The sequence below is a fragment of the Mixophyes fleayi genome, chromosome 8 (genome assembly GCF_038048845.1).
Source record: "Mixophyes fleayi isolate aMixFle1 chromosome 8, aMixFle1.hap1, whole genome shotgun sequence".
NCBI classification, from domain to species: Eukaryota; Metazoa; Chordata; class Amphibia; order Anura; family Limnodynastidae; genus Mixophyes; species Mixophyes fleayi.
The window spans coordinates 22612045-22631109 of NC_134409.1; the positions used below are offsets into that span (position 1 = coordinate 22612045).

At 41.4% G+C, this 19065-nt stretch overlaps 1 protein-coding gene across 9 annotated transcripts in view; it reads left to right on the forward strand.

The window, feature by feature from the left end:
- OSBPL9 (oxysterol binding protein like 9) overlaps positions 1–19065 on the forward strand; it is a 95929-nt gene that overhangs the window by 50166 nt on the left and 26698 nt on the right. For 5 of the 9 annotated variants that reach the window (XM_075182075.1, XM_075182071.1, XM_075182073.1 and 2 more), the window contains 5 exons: positions 9080–9175; positions 11434–11481; positions 13811–13840; positions 14322–14372; positions 17633–17671. In XM_075182075.1, coding sequence (XP_075038176.1) covers positions 9080–9175; positions 11434–11481; positions 13811–13840; positions 14322–14372; positions 17633–17671 — 264 coding nt within the window. Of the gene's footprint in view, positions 1–372; positions 392–9079; positions 9176–10873; positions 10972–11433; positions 11482–13810; positions 13841–14321; positions 14373–17632; positions 17672–19065 lie in introns of those variants that run through there. The other 4 variants (XM_075182072.1, XM_075182074.1, XM_075182078.1 and 1 more) reach the window with 3 other exon arrangements.

Consider the following 19065-nt stretch of genomic DNA (forward strand, 5'->3'; position numbering starts at 1 on the left):
TTGTTGCCAAAGTCTCCGGATATCGTCAATTTGCAGAAATCGCATTTTAATACATTTACCCCCAGGTCGCAGCTGAAACGCCTACTTTCCTAGGGTGGTAAATATGTACAGAGCCTAGGGGCTTGTGATAACACCTGTATGATGCTTTATGCTGCATTAATTGCAGAGGTTAAACAGACCTACAAATAGTCATCAACAGATCACTGCTCCGTACCGATCATTATGTCTTTAATTGTGTTGTTGCTCTGTGTATTCCCACCTGATAACATTTGAAATGTAGAGCATGACAGCTGGGAAACACAACTTTCATCTCTGTTTTCCAGATGTGTCCTGGTTTTTTCACCCGCAGACCTTGCACTTAATCTCGGTTCTTTGTTATAGTGGTGGAGAGGTAATGCCCTATCTATAAGAACTTGTCTAACGGTCTTTGGGACAATAACACTCCTAATTTCTTTTTAATGTGTTGTTTCCCACCAGTCTTTTCAAACTCTGCTCTTAATCCTCTGTAATGGATATTTTTTAGTTGTCCTACATGTTATTAACTTTAATTTTTATGGTTACATCTAATGTACATTTTTTTTCCATTTTTTTTTTGATAATCCCTAAACCTAAACTGGCTACATATTTAGTAAGGTTAAAAAAGCCACTGATTCATCAAGTTCAATGGTTCATAAATTCTATTTGGTTTATCCAGAGGCAAAACAAACATTCTAGTGTGACAGTTGCCACTTTAGCCCCAAAAATGTTAATTGGATAAATTGCCAGGATCAGTTTCCCCCATAATGCCCTCTTCTAATTACTAACTTGTAAGAGAAGCTTCCAGTCCGTTTTAAATTCTGTTTTTGCATTTGCCATCCCCATCTCACGAAAAATGCTGAACATTGATTGCTAACATAGCTGCTGAAATGACCCCCCTGTGCCAGCTCACGGAGAGGGATTTCTGGAAGTAGAGGCCTATCTCACTAAGGACTGTCGCTTAACAGGATTAACTGGTGATGGAGAATAGCCTCATTAAATCACTATTGTTTCATGGCTGCTCCCCTTTATAGCCTATGCTTATCTCCCGGTTTTGGCTATAAGGGAAACCAATGGACACTGACTTGGGACTGATACCTCCCCCTGTTGACCCAGGCAGGGAACTAAGAGGTGAGGCCAGACAACAAGAGTTTGTACAGTGCTGACTGCAAGTTTAAGAATCCCACGGCACTAAGGCCACTAATGAAAGGAGGGATCGCTACCAAGTCATCTGACTCCTGGAAAAGGGTGTGCCCATTGAAAGTGTGACAAGGCCGAAGCCTTCCTCGTTATACCGCTCGCATTGTGACTGGAGTTTCAAGGCAGCGGAGCAGATCCAAAGCACAGATCTTCAACTAGCTCTTTATTGTACCCCCTGAATGTCTACATCAATGTTTTGCTACTGAATACTACAGAGTTGACTATTGACTTGTGACTGGTTATTGTCGGCTTTCTGATAAACTGTTTAATAAAATTTATACTGTTTGTATAGATACCCGTCTAGATGGAGGTTCTTACCCACAAGACATTATCAGGGAAGGGGACATAGCGTGTAGAAATATCCCAAATAGGTACCACACCACTATTGGGGACGATTCCTTAAGCTCCTGGGGTGGGCACAGGTTAACAGCTGCCCATACCTGGTTGTATGATGCTTTCCACTCTAATGATATTGCCTGCCTCTAAACCCTCACTAGTTCTCCTGTGTCCTTACAGTGCGGTGACATAAACTACTCCTTATTCAACATGTAGCCTAACTAGTGATCTTGTTAGACCAATATGTTTGCACAATGTGCATTTATCCCCCTTTATGTGCGTTCCAGGATTATATTTGCCTCTGCAGTTGTTGTCTGCCGCTCTGTGCCACTATTCTGCTTTCTATCCACTAGTATTACTAACTCCACAATCATCATCGTCACCATTTATTTATATAGCGCCACTGATTCTGCAGCGCTGTACAGAGAACTCATTCACATCAGTCCCTGCCCCATTGGAGTTTACAGACTATATTCCCTAATATATACACAGAGAGAGATCAATTTTTTTGATAGCAGCCAATTAACCCATCAGTATGTTTTTGGAGTGTGGGAGGAAACCGGAGCACCCGGAGGAGACCCACTCAAACATGGGAGAACATACAAACTCCACACAGATAAGGCCTGTCACGGGCACTAGGAGTTGCTTACCCGAGTTTCACCAGATGGAACTCTGCTAGAGAGGCGGGGTTATGTCACGCACCTCAAAGCAGGCAGGTGAATGATTGAAGCGACACAACAGCAGGAGAGTAGAGATAGTCTGATGAAGTCAGCGACTTACAGCTATGGTTAGAGGAAAGTCAGCGACTTGGAGCAGTAAACTGGAGGCTGAAGATAATGTAGACATGAGGAGTGGACGTGGATAGGTGATGGTAGGTAGAGGAGGAGTCAGTGGTCTGCGTACAGCAAGTTGTACCACTGTAGTGATGGGAAGAATAGTACTGGTGCAGGTAGGAAGCAGGGTAGTCGGTGGTCTGCGTTCAGCAAGTTGTACCACCGCTATGGTGAGGAGACTGGTTCAGGTGTAGGTAGGCAATAGGAGAGTCAGTGGTCTGCGTATAGCAAGTTGTACCACCGCTGTGATAGGAGGACTTGTCCAGGTGCGGATAGGTAGCAGGGAAGTCAGTGGTCTGCGTGCAGCAAGTTGTACCACTGCTGTGAGACGGAGTGAGGACTTGTCCAGGTGCAGGAGAGTGAAGTTGAAAGGCAAACTGTGGCTGTATGGAAACAGCGCGAGTAGAGCAAGTCTTGTGAGGCAGAGATGGAAGGCACAATGAATAGTCTGTATGGAGTAGATGCCTTGCAGGGAGGAGAAGCTGGTCACAGCAGATATGCACAATAACGCTAAGTAGTAGCGTGAGGAGATATCGTAGCTTGAGTGAAAGCTTGTCCTGAATGAAGCAATGCAGTAACACAGTCTATATAGGTACTTGTACCCTGTGCAGCAAACAACAATGGATACAACTGGTATGCGAGCAATAGGCAATAGTCAATAGTCAGTACCCAGTTGTGTAGATCCGGAATCAGCTGAGAAGTGAAGCGTTGTAGCGGTATGAGAACCGCCGCTGAGTTGAGCAGGGAGCAGCGTGGAAGCTGAAGCACGAGTAGAGCTGGAAGCAGTTTGGAAACTGTACACACGAGTAGAGCTGGAAGCAGTTTGGAAACTGTACACAGGAGTAGAGCTGGAAGCAGTTTGGAAACTGCACACAGGAGTAGAGCTGGAAGCAGTTTGGAAACTGCACACAAGAGTAGAGCTGGAAGCAGTTTGGAAACTGCACACAAGAGTAGAGCTGGAAGCAGTTTGGAAACTGCACACAGGAGTAGAGCTGGAAGCAGCTTGGAAACTGCACACAGGAGTAGAGCTGGAAGCAGCTTGGAAACTCTACATAGGAGTAGAGCTGGAAAGCAGTTTGGAAACTGCACACACCTATAGAAGTTCACTGGGAGTGAGACTTCAAGATCAGGCCACTACCTAAGGCTGCAGGTGCCTTAAGTAGGGAGGGGTGATTGATCCATCAATCACCTTAGTGGTCAGGTGTAGTTGTTAAAGGGACCTGCGCATGCCCAGTGCGACAGGATGGCGGACGGCCGCGGTTCCACACAGGTGTGAGCGGGAAAGATGGAGAACCACGTACCAGAGTGGAGGCACTCACACTCCGGTGAGTGACAAGGCCATGGTCAGGAATTGAACTCATGACGTCAGTGCTGAGAGGCAGAAGTGCTAACCACTAAGGCACCGTGCTGGCCAAGTCCTTACTCCACAATTGTATTTAATGTGTAAGTACTAGAACTATTATACCATGGCCTATATGCCTAACCATACATCTTGATTACATTTCTTCTGTCCTTTTTATGAACCAATTTGCCATTTTGCATAAACCTTTCTGTGGCCAGTTACTATCCTGCTCTGTGTAAATAACCTAACGTGCTTTGTGTCATCCACATATATGGACACCTTTCTTTCTAGGCCATCTGCAAGGTCATTAACCCCTTCACTGTGGAGACTATTTTTCTGTGCTAAGCCTATTGTGGTACTGTTTCAACAGCAATGTTCAGTCTTTTTTTTTTTTTTTTTTTTTTAGCTGTATGCACATAAATTATACTTTTTTTTCATTTCTATATATTTATTTATTTAATAAATTTTCCAAAATGACCATTGGTTTCTTTATAACGCATATTATACCTGACACGACAAAGGATATCCACCCAGTAATGGCCAAACAGTGTTTTCTATAATTACAAGACGGTGAACTGTAAATGTGTGGGCTTTATATTCTTGTTTGTTGCTAAACTCCACCTAGAAACATTTTGTGGTTACAGATTTGGTATATTCTACCTTCCCAAAAACTCAAAACCGGGATAAAACACATGTTTGTTTCCCTAATAAATCCACCCTTGACAATAAGCCACATTTTCATTTATTTTGTCAGTTTTCATCTGAGTCTTATATAATGCATACAGTGTGTAGGAATTATATGGGTAGGCCAACAAGACACAAGATCTCCCACCACATCAACTTAGCGGTCACTTAACATTCTAATCCACGATTGACCTGCACATTAATTTCCAGAAGGTGGAGAAATAATGGGGGTGGTGGGGGGGGGTAATGTTTTCTATGCATATACCAAATAAGTTTGTAAAATGTTTATATAACAGGGATTGCCATAGCTGCAGAGTAGCTAAAAGTCTTGTGAAAAGAAATGTGCCATGTTGGTTATTTTATTTCTTATTTTTTTTAAACGTATTTGTGTTGGCCCTGTGAATTAGGGTGGAGGATTTTATCATAGAAGACCTCCCTATTTCCATGTTAAAGTAGCAGTTTGCAGTGAATTAACGCAAATGCATTCACATGGGGGTGCGTGAGGTATAAGATATCCTATACTTACCCTAAAGTGCACATCCTTTCAGATAGAGGAATAGAGATATATGTATGTTCTATATGAACTGTGGTTAAAATGAAAGACCCTCTTACATTGGTTAAAATTGTTTTGTGTGGACTGGTCAGCGCCTATACTAATTTCTTATCTGTGTTTTGCTGTGATACATTTATTTATTTTGGTGATACAGTTTAGGGGCTAGATTTACTAACCTGCGGGTTTGAAAAAGTGGGGATGTTGCCTATAGCAACCAATCAGATTCTAGCTTTCATTTATTTAGTACCTTCTACAAAATGACAGCTAGAATCTGGTTGCTATAGGCAACATCCCCACTTTTTCAAACCTGCAGCTTAGTAAATCTAGCCCTAGGTGTTTAATTGAGCAGCAGATGAAACAGTGCGCTGTATATTTCTTATTTTTTTCATTTATTTATTACCTCAGTAGTACAGTCTGACAGCGAATCAGTGTGATGGGCATTCATTCCGATTCATTGCCAACCTGACCTCCCTGACGGGTGGCCAGGTCTCGCTGCAGCGGTGGAGACTGGGAGAGCTCTCCATTCCCACAGTGAGACCTGGCCCCATGCAGGACAGGTACAGGGGACTCGGGGGGCCAGGACAGAAACACCCTATTACAGTGGTTCCCAAACTTTTTCAGTTCGCGGCACCTTTAGAGTCTCCATAATTTTTTTCAAGGGACCCCTGCAAAATAATTACTGAGCAGTTCCGTTTTATAAGTAGTTGGGCCAAATTAATGTAATAAGTATTTAGGTCAGGACAGAAATACTTAGTAAGTTGTTTGCAAAAATAATACACACAAATCCAAGGGAAAAGAATAATTTTATATTATTTTTTTTTCAATTATATTTCTGTCAATGAATAATTTACAGCTAATACTAAGAGGAATAAGATCAAACAAAATAAAACATGTACAAAAATCATCACACTGCGCCCTCTTCATCCCCTCTCTCTGCGTCCTCTTTGTCCCCTCTTTCATTCTTTTGCCCCTCCATTGCTGTTACCTATTACCATTTCCCCTCCCCTATCATCATCATCATCACCATTTATTTATATAGCGCCACTGATTCCGCAGCGCTGTACAGAGAACTCATTCACATCAGTCTTTACTTGCCATACTTGGCCTTCTGTCTTCTCACCAATCCGGCGGCGCCCGGGACCCAGCATCCTCCTCTCTTCCGCCGCTTCTCACTGAATATGTCGGACGTGATGACGTCACACCTGACATTCAGTGAGAAGGGAGGAGGATGCTAGGTCCCATGTGCCGCCGGATTGGTAAGGTGTTTTTTTTTTTTTTTTTTTCTTTTCTTCCTGACCACGGCACCCCTGGGAGCCGCATCGCACACTTTGGGAACCGCTGCCCTATTAGTATTTCTGTTCTGGTTCTATCGGTATCTCTTCTACTTTCTGCCGCATGTGGCGTGTTGTGCACCAGTGTTATAAGCTATGCGTTTTTTAGTCGTATGATAGGACAATACAAAGAAATCCCTAGAAGTCTGAATACTTGCTTAGTTTTGCTGCTGTAGTCTGTTAGTAAACATAACTTTAACAAGGGACAAGTGTGACAGATCTCTAAAGTACTTTATAGCCGCTGACGACTGAAAACTGCATTAACAATATTATCACTGGTTCCCTATGTTCTTGTTCACACATCTGCACTCTAAAATTTATGTTTACCTTTTTAGAATGTGGTGCAACCTATTTTTTATGCATATTTATTTGTTATGGTTATTATTACTAATATAGGTTTGTAAGAGACCACAGTGCTCCCTGTCGCTGTTCAGTGGGGAAAACAGGACATACCTAAAACAGGGACATAAAAGGTAGACAAATAAGCAAAGTGTAGGGAGGGCCCTGCTCATGAGGGAGGCAGTCTACCCTCAGGAGGGCCTCCGGGCATCTGTTAATTAGACCAGCACCCCCAACTCTCACTTTCTGGCAGCAAAACAACACGATCTGTCCAAGCAATGCTTAGATCTCACATATCTAGCAAGCCAAGGCAGTAAGTGAAGGAATCAACTAATAATTATAATAATTCTTTAGGTAACTAATTTCTCCCAACAAGACATTGTTGCAGAGGGTGAGGTGACCATCCAGGGAGGGCTCAGCTGCTACTATGGACTCATACACATCAATCCCTGTCCCATTGAAACTTGAAGTATAAATTCCCTAACACAAACACGCACACTATGGTCCTTTAATTTTGGAGCCGGTGTGTGTTTGGGGGGTGGGAGGAAACCCACCCAAACACAGGGAGAACATTCAAACTCCGGACAGACAGAGCTACGGTAAGAATCAAACCCAGGAACCCGTGGGTACGATTAGACCATGTGATAATTAATTATCTCCCATGTTGTGTTCCATCCCTGCTCCACTAGAAGAAGCAGAGAGTGAGAGATTACAGATTATATAACCACATAGCTAAGACACGTTTCATCTGCGGACTAAAATGCTACTTTAGGACTCCTCAAACCTTCTTTTTTTTTTTTTATGTGTTTTTTGTTTTGTTTTGTTTGTTTTGTTATTATTTTGACTTTGTTACAAAATATGCAATAATGTATCTGTTAGCTCCAGAACAACATGTAGATGATTTTGTTGCACCTCTTTCTCTCTCTTCCTCCCCACTCTAATTCTTCTATTCTTTATTTATTTTTTTATTATAACTTATGAACATATATGTTAAAATATACCTGCCACTGCAGTGACGCATCTTCCTCCTCTTACTGCTTCAGACACTTACTGTAAACTGCAGATTTATAGTACAATTACTATGTGTGTTTAGATTAGTTGTTATATTCCGCGTACTTTTATAAGCGTATAAACGTAAGTCCTGCTGCCATAAGAGATTAGGGATGCAGCCCCTGCGAGGCCTCTTAGCGGCACTGATGGTGGTTGATTCATGCCGCCTTAATAAGAGGAAATCTTTGGAGCCATAACAGTGCTGGGGAAACCTCAGAGTCATGTCTGCAATACAAATGAAATAATGCGGTGTATGACAGGGTGGGTAAACATCTCAGCTGCAGTTTGTTTTGACACCGAGCTGAATGTATAGATATCTACGGCACTTCTGAGATGTATATATACTGGCCTACAGAGATGTATGGATATTCATGTTTTCACTGTTGAAATTAATTAGCTATGAAATGGAAAGATATAAAGATTTCTTTCCTTCCAAGAACGGGCACAGCAGACTGGAGTGCCACCCCCCTCCCTTTGTGAACTACGTGGCATAAACAGCCGCTGTTCTTCCCTGTAGAAATGACACAGAAATAAAGCTGCTATGTGCTTGTACCACTGGCGGGGAAGAAGCCGTGGTGATGTCAGGTTCTTATTAAGAGCTTGTGAGTTTCAAGCGGATCGGTCACCAGCCTTCTAAGAATACAGTGAGAGTTTCTGTCTGTTGGGGTGCCTGAGTATATATGACTTTTTAACATCATTTTCTGGTAAAAAATACTGTTATATAGTTTTGGATAGAAGCAGATACTGCATATTCATGTATTCTTTCACCACTATTTTCCTATTAGACATGTAATTTGAATTGTGGAAAAAAGTAATGTTTCTCGTCTGGTTACTAGACTGGAGCATCCATGTTTTCTAAATGCCTAGATTTAAACTCCGTATTATATTTCATTAAAAAATGTTATGGTGTTTGCTGCTAGGGAAGTGTTGTCACATTTCTGATCATTGAATGTGTGGTTACACCCAGTCTAAAACTATTGTACACTTGAAACTCTCTGCTCCAAGCGAATAGCTTGTTTCCTCTGTCTGGCATTGATCTATTTTACAGTATCCTGTGTCTGGACATCTCCGCCTGGAGCTCTTACACTGCAACATGTATTCAGGCATTTATTTTCTGTTGTGTTTTAATTGTTTTATATGATGAACTTTATTGTGGCACCTTTTCAGTATTTAACACGTAGCGTCCCTTTCCTGTGAAAGCGTCATTAGAGTGACCTAGCTGTAATCTTGTGGCCAGAGCCTCGATGCCGATGCCCTGTTCTGTGAAGCTTTTACAGGTTCCTTTCTGGTCATTGACGGTGTTCTATAGAGGTGTAGAACATGTAAATATTGCCCACAGCAAGTTAGGACTCTTCTTTTCAGGCTGCTGTTGAACAGTGTGGTTTTATGTTTGCAGGGTGCGGATTCTGGGTTTGTTCCAAGTGTTCAAGATTTTGATAAGAAGCTTGCGGAGTCAGACGCTTATCTCCAGATCTTAATAGACCAGATAAAGGTAGGTTGGCAACTATCTTATTAAACCATTTATTTATTTTTTATCATTTTTATCTGCATGCTATTATTTGAACCGCTAGTGATTTCAGTGTGACATGACAAACTTATATCGTCACCCCTTGGAGTGATTAGTTTTAGACCTGTCTTTCTCCAGTTCTGTGTTCAGCTGTGTTATATAAAGTTGTATATAGTAGGTGAGAACCCCTCAAGTGTTGCTTAATGGTGAACATATTAAAGCAGTACAATGTAGTGTAGTCATTAGCCTGAGAAGAGGACAGTCATGGCACTTCCTGTATTATCAATAAGTGGCGCAATATGAGCTTTTTAGTAGACGGAGTACAGCTATGTGACCATGTCTGTCTGTGAAGATGGGTTCTACTGGAAGTAAAGCTTACACATGATGGAGGAGGTAGAGATCGGTGCGTTTTGCCATCGAATGTTCTATCCAATGGGGGAGGGAAAATCTATCTGGGAGTCATGATTTAATGCTCGGAGTCAACTCCTTAACTCCAGAGGGAGTTCCAAATCTGGGACCTAAGTCTACCAGGTAGTCCTTGGATTACCTTTTGTACTATTACTGACTCACTTTCCTTTTGCGTATGTGGTATAGAAAATTCAGGACATTGAACATCGTCACCTCATGGCTGCGCCCTTGATTGGCCCTTTCTTTAACACCTGAAACTAAGCTTCTTTTTGGACTTTCAGTTATGCACTTAGCTGATAAAGTGTGTTGCTTCTGTAATGGGGTGCCAACACACACTTCAGTCTCAATTTGTTTTCTCAGTGGGTAGATAATCATAATTGAAGAGGATGTCCACCCTCAATAGCATTTTACATGATCATAAGTGCTATGTCATTTATAGCAAGATTGTGGCTGCAGCGAGGCCCCGCCTCCTCTGAGGCTGGATTGTGGCTGCAGCGAGGCCCCGCCTCCTCTGAGGCTGGATTGTGGCTGCAGCGAGGCCCCGCCTCCTCTGAGGCTGGATTGTGGCTGCAGCGAGGCCCCGCCTCCTCTGAGGCTGGATAGTGGCTGCAGCGAGGCCCCGCCTCCTCTGAGGCTGGATAGTGGCTGGCCAATAAAATCACAATGTGTAGCCAGTTTAAGGTTTTGGATATGTGGAAAGGAGGTTTAAAGAAGTGTAAATCCTTGTTATCCTCAAATGTGAAATGTATTTGGATACACAGTTATTCCCTGATGTAACGGTTTCATAATTTGGGTCTTTAATATTATGGTGCAAATTGTAAACAGTGACTAAATAGGTGAAAAGCCTGTAGTGGCTGTATTATACTCCCCTTCTTCTCTTCCAGTCTTCTGGGTGCCCTTAGCCTACACTAGAGCTGCACCTGTACAGACACTGGAACAGCACATTATCTGCATCACTTTGATCCTTGGATCGAATGACTATAGAAGTTCATTTCTATTCATTGGCATCTTTGATCCATTTTCATAGATAAACATTTATTCAGTGTTATTTATCAGGACATTAGAGTGACACAAACACAATCATAACTACCTTGTTGCGGAATGGACCTTGAATTTGACCGCTTGTAACACCCTGCAGTTCTCTCTCTGTTTACATCACAAGGTCAGATTCCAGGTATATTTGGAGAAGCTGACTGTTTAACATTGAGAGCAGAACACTAAAAGGTTGGACTTGTTCACTTTCCTTAGCAAAGCAATTGGTCTCATTCTTGAGGCTGTTAAAACTATCTGCTGCACTTGGAGACCAGTGAGTGAGATTTGCTGATAATATTGGATTCTGTAGCAGTGATTGTACTCTGCAAATCTAATAGCAGGTGAGTGTGTGACTTCACATTCGATCCCTGTTTGGACAAGTGCTTGAGACTATAGAGCTGTTTTGTTTTTTTTGCATATGGTGCGTGAACAGTTAAGTGGGCTGCCCAGGTTGTAGCTTGTATCTGTACCAAGATTTACAAATAAAATGTTTATCTGTTAAAATAAAGCTCTGAATTTGAATAATTACTCTTTTATTGTCTTAGGGCGACGTAGTGTAATTCTCTCTATGTATTTGACTCGCACAACAACATGGTTAAACATCTATATCTCAACTTAAACATTAACTATGTCAACCAAAAACTAACAGCTTGTTCTTCCAGTTCAATTCTTCTCGCTTTCTATTTGCGTTGACAATGTTGTGATTGCTTTGTTAAACTCCTCCGGTCACCTGACGCACAAACCTGTCTTTTTTTGGAAACTTCAATATTATTTCTTTGATATTTTGATCTTGGTTTCTTTAGGTATTTGATGACAAAATTCAAAACTGCAAGGATGATGAACAGAGGAAGGTCAGTATTGATATTCTATAAGCTCGGGCTTTGTAGTCACAAAGTAGGCAACAGTATTTATAAGGATGGGGTTATTCAGAATTATTCTTGAAAATGGTCATAATCCTAAACCTACCTAACATCTGTCAGTGGTTCCCAAACTGTGTGCCTAGGCCCCCTGGGGTGCCTCTGCAACCTCACAGGTGCCTCGACCAGGGCCAGTGGTAAGCAAAGCGGATGACTGCTTGGTAATTATTTTGGCTTAGGGGTGCCTTGAAAAAAATATGTAAACCCTAAGGGTGCCTTGCACTGAAAAAGTTTGGGATCCACTGACATATGTAGTTTTTGTGTTTAACCACAAGTTGTTAATTTCTCCCCACCGACAGTCCACTTTCACTAAAGCTGCAGAAATCGCACCCCAAAACAGCCCATGCCCCCTTCTCTGTCGCTGAAACCACTTTGGGTCACTTTAAGGCAGTGGTGTCCTCCGGCTCACATACAAGCAGTCCGCGGCACTGTGAGCCAGCAGTCCGTTTACACGCTGCTCTCTAGCGTCTCGTAGGTTAGTGAGTTTGTTAGACCTTTCAGAGCACAACGTGTGTGAGGTTTTAGATTGAATTGAAAAGTACATGTGGCACTATACAAACAGGGAAATGCAAAGGATAAGAAACAGAAAGCCCATACAACACTCTTTGTTTTATATTCTCTTGCATTGAAAGTATAAAAAATGGATGTGCTGTAGAAATTGGACCTAAAAAGTTAACACCGAGTATGGCAACAGAAGAAAGACTAGCTTGGTGGTCATGGTCCCTTTATGTGTTCTGATAAACCAGCTGTAAAGGCACATTCTGTTGCATTGCCTGTATTTCAACGAATCCAATATAAAATTCTTCTACTATCATACAACTCACTTGTCTCAAAATATCTCCCGACTCGACATCTCCGTCTCTTTTACTCTTATCACATCCTCCCATTTCCGGTTACAGGACTTTTTTCGGGCTGCACCCACTTTGTGGAATTCCCTCCCACGCACAGTAAGACTTTCCTCTAGTCTCCAAACCTTCAAGCATTCTCTGAAAACCCACCTCTTCAGACAAGCTTATGATATTCCTCAACCACCATCTTAATCTCCCCTATTACCACCCTCTACACAGCTAACACAAGACAACAACCCTCTGACCAACATTGGTACACACACAGCCCACTCAGTACTTTTACCTTTGCGTTCTAGCTGGTCCAGTGTGCAATATGTAGCACATGTCCTTGTGTTTCAAACTCCCATTGTCCTATAGATTGTAAGCTTGCGAGCAGGGCCCTCTTACCTCTCTGTCTGTCTGTCTCTATTACCCAGTATTGTCTTTTTACTGTTTGTTCCCAAATGTAAAGCGCTACGGAATTTACTGGCGCTATATAAATAAATGTTGATGATGATGATTGCCACAGATGTGTTGCTTTGCTGCATAAGCTACCTTAATGGTTAGTGTAAGTACGGGGTTAAGATTACATCAAACGTTCTTTCCATTGTCCATTTCTAAGATTTTGACATCTCTTATATTCTAGATTTGCGCGGCTGACATTGTATTACATGTCCTATCAAAATATTATCACATATTATAATTTGTGCCCTATTTACAGTTATTAAATGAATGTAGCCATGGAATCTGAGATGACCTCTCTTGAACCCCTGTACTGCCATGCATTTAATAGTGCATTGAAGGAACAGTCAGCGCACGTTCAGTCTTCAGTTGGCTCTTCTATGTGCTGTAAACGGACACTAACGTTAACACGAGGAAGCCGTGTGTTTGTCCACAGTCGGTTCTCCAGAACGAGTGAGCCTTGTAGTGACGTGAAATGACTACACTAGCATTGTGTGACACTAATGATGCCTCTTTTATGACCATGGTTCCTGGTGAACGGATATGTTGCAGGCTTCATTCTTATGGATATTGGTTTAGCCCACAAAATATCTGCGTCCGCAGTGTGCAGGTCATGGGTCCACTTTAACACAGAGGTTTTCTGCAATAAGAGCCTCATCAGCAGGTCTAAGTATTTCTAGCTTTCGCTGTTATGTTCTGTCTGTCTAAGAGTTAAACCGGCCTGTATACAATTTACTGGTTGATGATGTGCAGCTGTTATTTGCACGCACGCCTCTACTTATTTATATCCTTTAATGTGTAGCATAGTCCTAATGTTCTTGAGTCCAGCTATATTTATATAATTGGCAGGGGGCAGGCTAATTACAAAACACACCACATAACCACCATCCCTCCATCAGGAATCTCTTAAAGCAGTGTTCTCGTTAGTGTGTAAATACTCAGGTTTAATTCATCTTACTAATTTACCTCCACAGAAAATTGAAAATCTCAAGGATACAACATGTGTAAGTTTATTTACTTCTACTCTATTTGGTGTTACTTCTTATATAAACACTACAGGCTCAGATTTACACCAATAATACCCAGGAATTATTTCATCACGATGTACTATCGTTAATAGCTGTTTTTAGTTAAAGTTCAGTGTGTGTGTGTATATATATATGTATATATATATATATATATATATATATATATATATATATATATATATATATATATATATATATATATATATTGTTATTTCTCATTTATACCTGTGATTGCATTACAGAGATATGATCCCTGACCGCCAATAACAGATTAAGCCTGCAGGAGGTAGTCCCATCCACACTGATAGTAATACAGTACTGTTTATAATACTGATGTATGGGTGTTTACACAGGCATTAGAGTGGTTAAGTCCATCTTCTTTCATAGTGTTATGTAATACTGTTGTGCTGAAGAATAATTGTACATTCTGACCGTAACATAAATGTCTGTTTTGTAGAGTATGATAGAATCCATCAAACACTGCATTGTGTTGCTTCAGATTGCGAAGGTAAGTCGTCACACCCACCATACAGAATAGGAGTAACCCATGTGCACTTTGTGCTACGGATGTTGTGTTTGTCCACGTTCGCACCATGATCGCTTTTCGTTCTTTTTTTAATTTATTGTACTCCTATTTTTTTTTTTATTTTTTTTTTTTTTAATATATCTTTTACTTATTTTTGTTGCATGTTTTTAGAGGTGAAATAGTTTCCGCTCCCCGTTTTTATCGGTCAATTATTAGTCCACTTCTGCTTTCTTTCACAATAATATCCACTAATTTTTATTATTTCCACTATGAATTTACTCAAAGATCAACGTACACGGTAGATTATGCGCTCATATTTGAGGCTTAAATAAAGTAGATAGTGTCTGGTAGAGAGGTGGAATACCACACAATACATTAGGATCAATTGCATTTCAGCATCTCGTATAACCTACATGCAGTGGAGGCAGCCGTTGTGTTGTGTTGGTTAAACCAATATTTGTGAAAATGCCGTCTGTCCGTTTACTAGAAACGCGATCACCTGAATATCGCCATGGAGTGTTCAGTGACTTCACGCTTTCCTGATTAATTTGAGGTTCTTTCTACCCCTTTATTAATGCGTCTCGTGTTTAGTGAAGAGAAAAATAGTTGAGCTTACATAAGTTTTATTAGTTCACTGTCTTCATAGTGAAGTTATGTAGCTGCAGAAGTGTCTTTAATGCAGACTTGGGCAATCTGTGGCTCTTTTAGACCTTGTAGTTCTAAATCTAAGCAGAGAATAAGAGACATCGAGAGGGTTTAGAGGTAGTAACCTCGTTCATAAAGGGTATGGAAAGGTTCAGTTATAGAGAAGTTAGAAAAACTTGGTTTCTTTACTACAGGGACCTAATTAATCTGTATAAATCTATTCAGGTTCTGTACCAATATTTGTTTAATGAAATTCTGTACAAAGAACACGGGTCATGAACTGCTAATGGATGGAACGCTGTGAAACCATCAGCCTAGGAAGGGGATACTGTAACAGAAAATTCTACAGCCTATGCACACTTACTAACACATTATGGCAAATCCTTTAACAGAAGTTAACAAATTTCAATTCAAACAGAGAGACAATTTAACATATTTGTGATCAGGAGTCTCGAATCACTTCTCTGCTCTATCGGAGACCCTCCTGTTGACCTTTTTAGTCTGTGGCTTCATGCTTTCCTCCATACCAGCCCCCTCACCACATGCAGTGCTGCCCTCATGAACATAATCACACAGTGCACAGCCCACTGCTCCACCAATGATCAGTAATCTCCTGCTGTTGTCAACATCCTGATGAGCAGCAAAATTAGTCTCAGACATTATGGGGGTGATGGAGCCTGAGATTTTTTCCACTCTGCAGGTAAAGAAAATTCATCTTTGTGCAGTGTATTTCTCATACTACAAATTATAATCTAACTGATTACCCATCGTGATGATCCCCGCTTTCACCTATCTGCCTGCCAGTATGGTGCTGTAGGCTATTGAGGGGAGCTGGCTCAGTAGGCATGAATGCCTTGGTTAGCTGATAGGTAGTGCGCTGGGCTTCCACGCATCTCGTATAGAAGAGTGACAGACACTGACCTGGAACTTGTGAATACAGTATGGAGATTGCTATTTCTCTGTGTTCCTTGTTACCAGCTCTTTATCCAACAAGATTAATTGGTTTTATTGTGTGCAGTTATGTGTGTCTCACCATCTCCTACGGAGAATGACCATACCTAAAGTTGGACCAGCCCAACAAGGAGGTGTTTCCAAAGTCACTATTTTGTTATTGGATGTACCAAGGGCCAGCACATCAGAACCCATGGGCCTCCCTTGCTGCAGACGGTCAATGCAAGGTTTGATTAAGGAAGTTTGGTTAGATTAGACAAGTGTTAACCTTCATATGAAAGAAGCAGGATTTCCCTTTTAGCCATCACATGTTGGGAAAGGATTGTTGCCTTACACGTACTAATTAGGATGGTATTATGTATCTTCCTGTTGCGAAATTGGCTACCCGTTGAGATTGGAAAGAATAGGCTGTTTAATCCTTCAGTGATGATGTTTGTTCATAAAATTTATTAATCATGGCAGGGACAAGGCCTTGTGCTTTTTTCATTAAAGTCTGATCTGTGATCCTGATAGTCTGTTGTATATTTCCCTCCTAGATTATGCTGCATGTCTATGATCTCATTACTGGTGCGCCCTTTGCCTTCCCGCGTGGCCCGCGGCACTTGTGCACCGCGCCTTCCCGCGTGGCCCGTGTCACCAAGAACTAATATTCTGCTACAAGTTTAACTTTCATTACCTATATCTGTTAATTAAATTGGAAATTAAAAGTGGACAACAGGAGCAGAAGTTTGTGTTCTGGTTGGAATGGGCCACATTGGCAGGCATGGTACATTGGCAGGATAAACCGAGGACCGTGGTTATAATGAAGGTTTACAAATATTATTTTGCTTCAGTTCAAATTTTTAAACCATTTTTAAACCATTGTTTCTGTATGTTTTTATCATACATTATGTCACAGCACCATTTTATTACATGTTGTTCTTTTCACTTTTCTCGAAGTATAATCTAATTTACAAGTTATAGAAATAAATAGCAATTATGAATCTAACAGGGTAGTTTACAGGTCCGCACCTACGAGTTTTTTAGTTAGTGGATAATCTTAATTCTAACCCCCCTTCCCCATGGGTTTCCGTTACCTTATCTGGTAAAGTGAAGAGGGCAGAGCTGGTGAGTGATTTATGACCAGTATTTAAACTACCCACAAGGTGCTGGTTTAGGTGCCATAAATGCTATATAATTCATTGTCCAACTGTATCAGTCTGAGACTAAGTCTAGTGTTTATAGAAGATGTAGGTGTGACTCTGTATCTGTTAATAAAGGTGTAAGGAAGAGAAAATCATTACTAGACGAAAATTATGTTCTAATTACTGCCAGATTCCAAAATGTTACTGTACTAAGGATCCAGGGTCCGACATGAGGCCCCTGAGCGTGACATTACTTTTTTCTATGCTAATAATGAGGCTAATCTCAGAATGCTTTTCAATTCAAATTCATTAAACGTTCATATAAAATCTTTTGCCGGCGCAGCAAGAAGTGTGGAGTAGCCGGTGGCTGCCCCCGGACCTCCGGCTGGGGGGAGAGATTCCAGCTTTTCATTATAAGACAGAAATGTAATGTAATGTTCACAGTGCAGCCAATCTCCTAGGTGTTGTATATGCCCCAGACCTTTCCTGCATGTTCACACTCTTAACATTTCTTTTCTTAAGGACCAAAATAACGAGGACAAGCACGCAGATGGACTCATAGTAAGTTTCTACCTAATGTTTTACTTCCCTTTATTCCCGCAGAACAGACAGACCTGGTCTTCCTCCCCCTTCTTCTAGATCCCTCCACCTCACCCGCTTCTCAGAGTGATCCTTCCTCCCACATAGCTCTGCTTCAGCTGAAGGTCCCTTTCTTTAAGGCAAATGGGCACCTTGTAGAGAATGTCTATGTTTTGGGGTTTGGATCAGATATTACTTGTCTTATAACCAGATGGGCAGCTGTGGCTCCTCGGCATACACTGCTCTGTTTTACCCAGACTCAGCCAAATAAGAGATTTGGCCGCATATCAGTGGCCTTGGCTGAGATTTCAAGTATCATAAAACTACATGTGACACTATTACAGCTATATATTTGTCATAACTGTTAATCTTGTGCTGTTTACTGACTTATGGATACAGTATTTTTGTAGGAGTATTTATTCTTATTGTAATGAAAGCTGAAGACCTGCTTAGATCAGGGTTAGACAAAGCCTAGGAGCCAGTTAATCGGTGGTGACTACTTTTTTGGAACAGCTGCTGCGTGTTGCCATATGTGATCATCTTATCTGCCCATTCATTTAACTTTCCCTTTATTTTCCTATAAAGGGTTAAATAAACATTTTGACATTTGGCCAATAATCAATTTAATTGCAGCTATTAAGACGCACAGTGTTTTTAAGGAAGCAGTCTTTTAATATGATGTTTTTAAATGGGTTATTTACTTTTTGGTGTCCCCTGACCCTCCTGCTCTATATTCTACCCCCCTCAGTGTTAAATAACCTTATACCTATAGCCAGGAGCTGGGCAGGCTGAGTCGTGACTCTTACCAGAAGGCAGAAGCTGCCTTTCACATGGTTTAGTCCCTTTCACATGGTTTAGTCCCTTTCACATGGTTTAGTCCCTTTCACATGGTTTAGTCCCTTTCACATGGTTTAGTCCCTTTCACATGGTTCAGTCCCTTTCACATGGTTTATTCTGTCCAGCCGGAAGATAATACGTCCAAATAGAAACCTTCTATTCTGATCCATTGAGTCAGACTGGGCAGAATAGATTCTCCTGCTGTGTAAACTTGCAGCAGCTGCCTTCATATAGGCTGTGTGTCCCAGCTTCAGGTCACTGGATTCCAGGTGCATGGTCCCCACCTATTTTCTACTTGAGGGGTTGATCTGAGTTTGGTTAGTTTAGCAGTGAGGAATTTAGAGGTCAAGACAGTTAAAAATAAGGATTGTCTAGGACAGTGATGGCTAACCTGTGACACTCCAGGTGTTGTGAAACTACAAACCCCAGCATGCTTTGCCAGTAGATAACTAGCGGATAGCTGGCAGAGCATGCTGGGATTTGTAGTTTCACAACACCTGGAGTGTCACAGGTTAGCCATCACTGGTCTAGGAAGTATC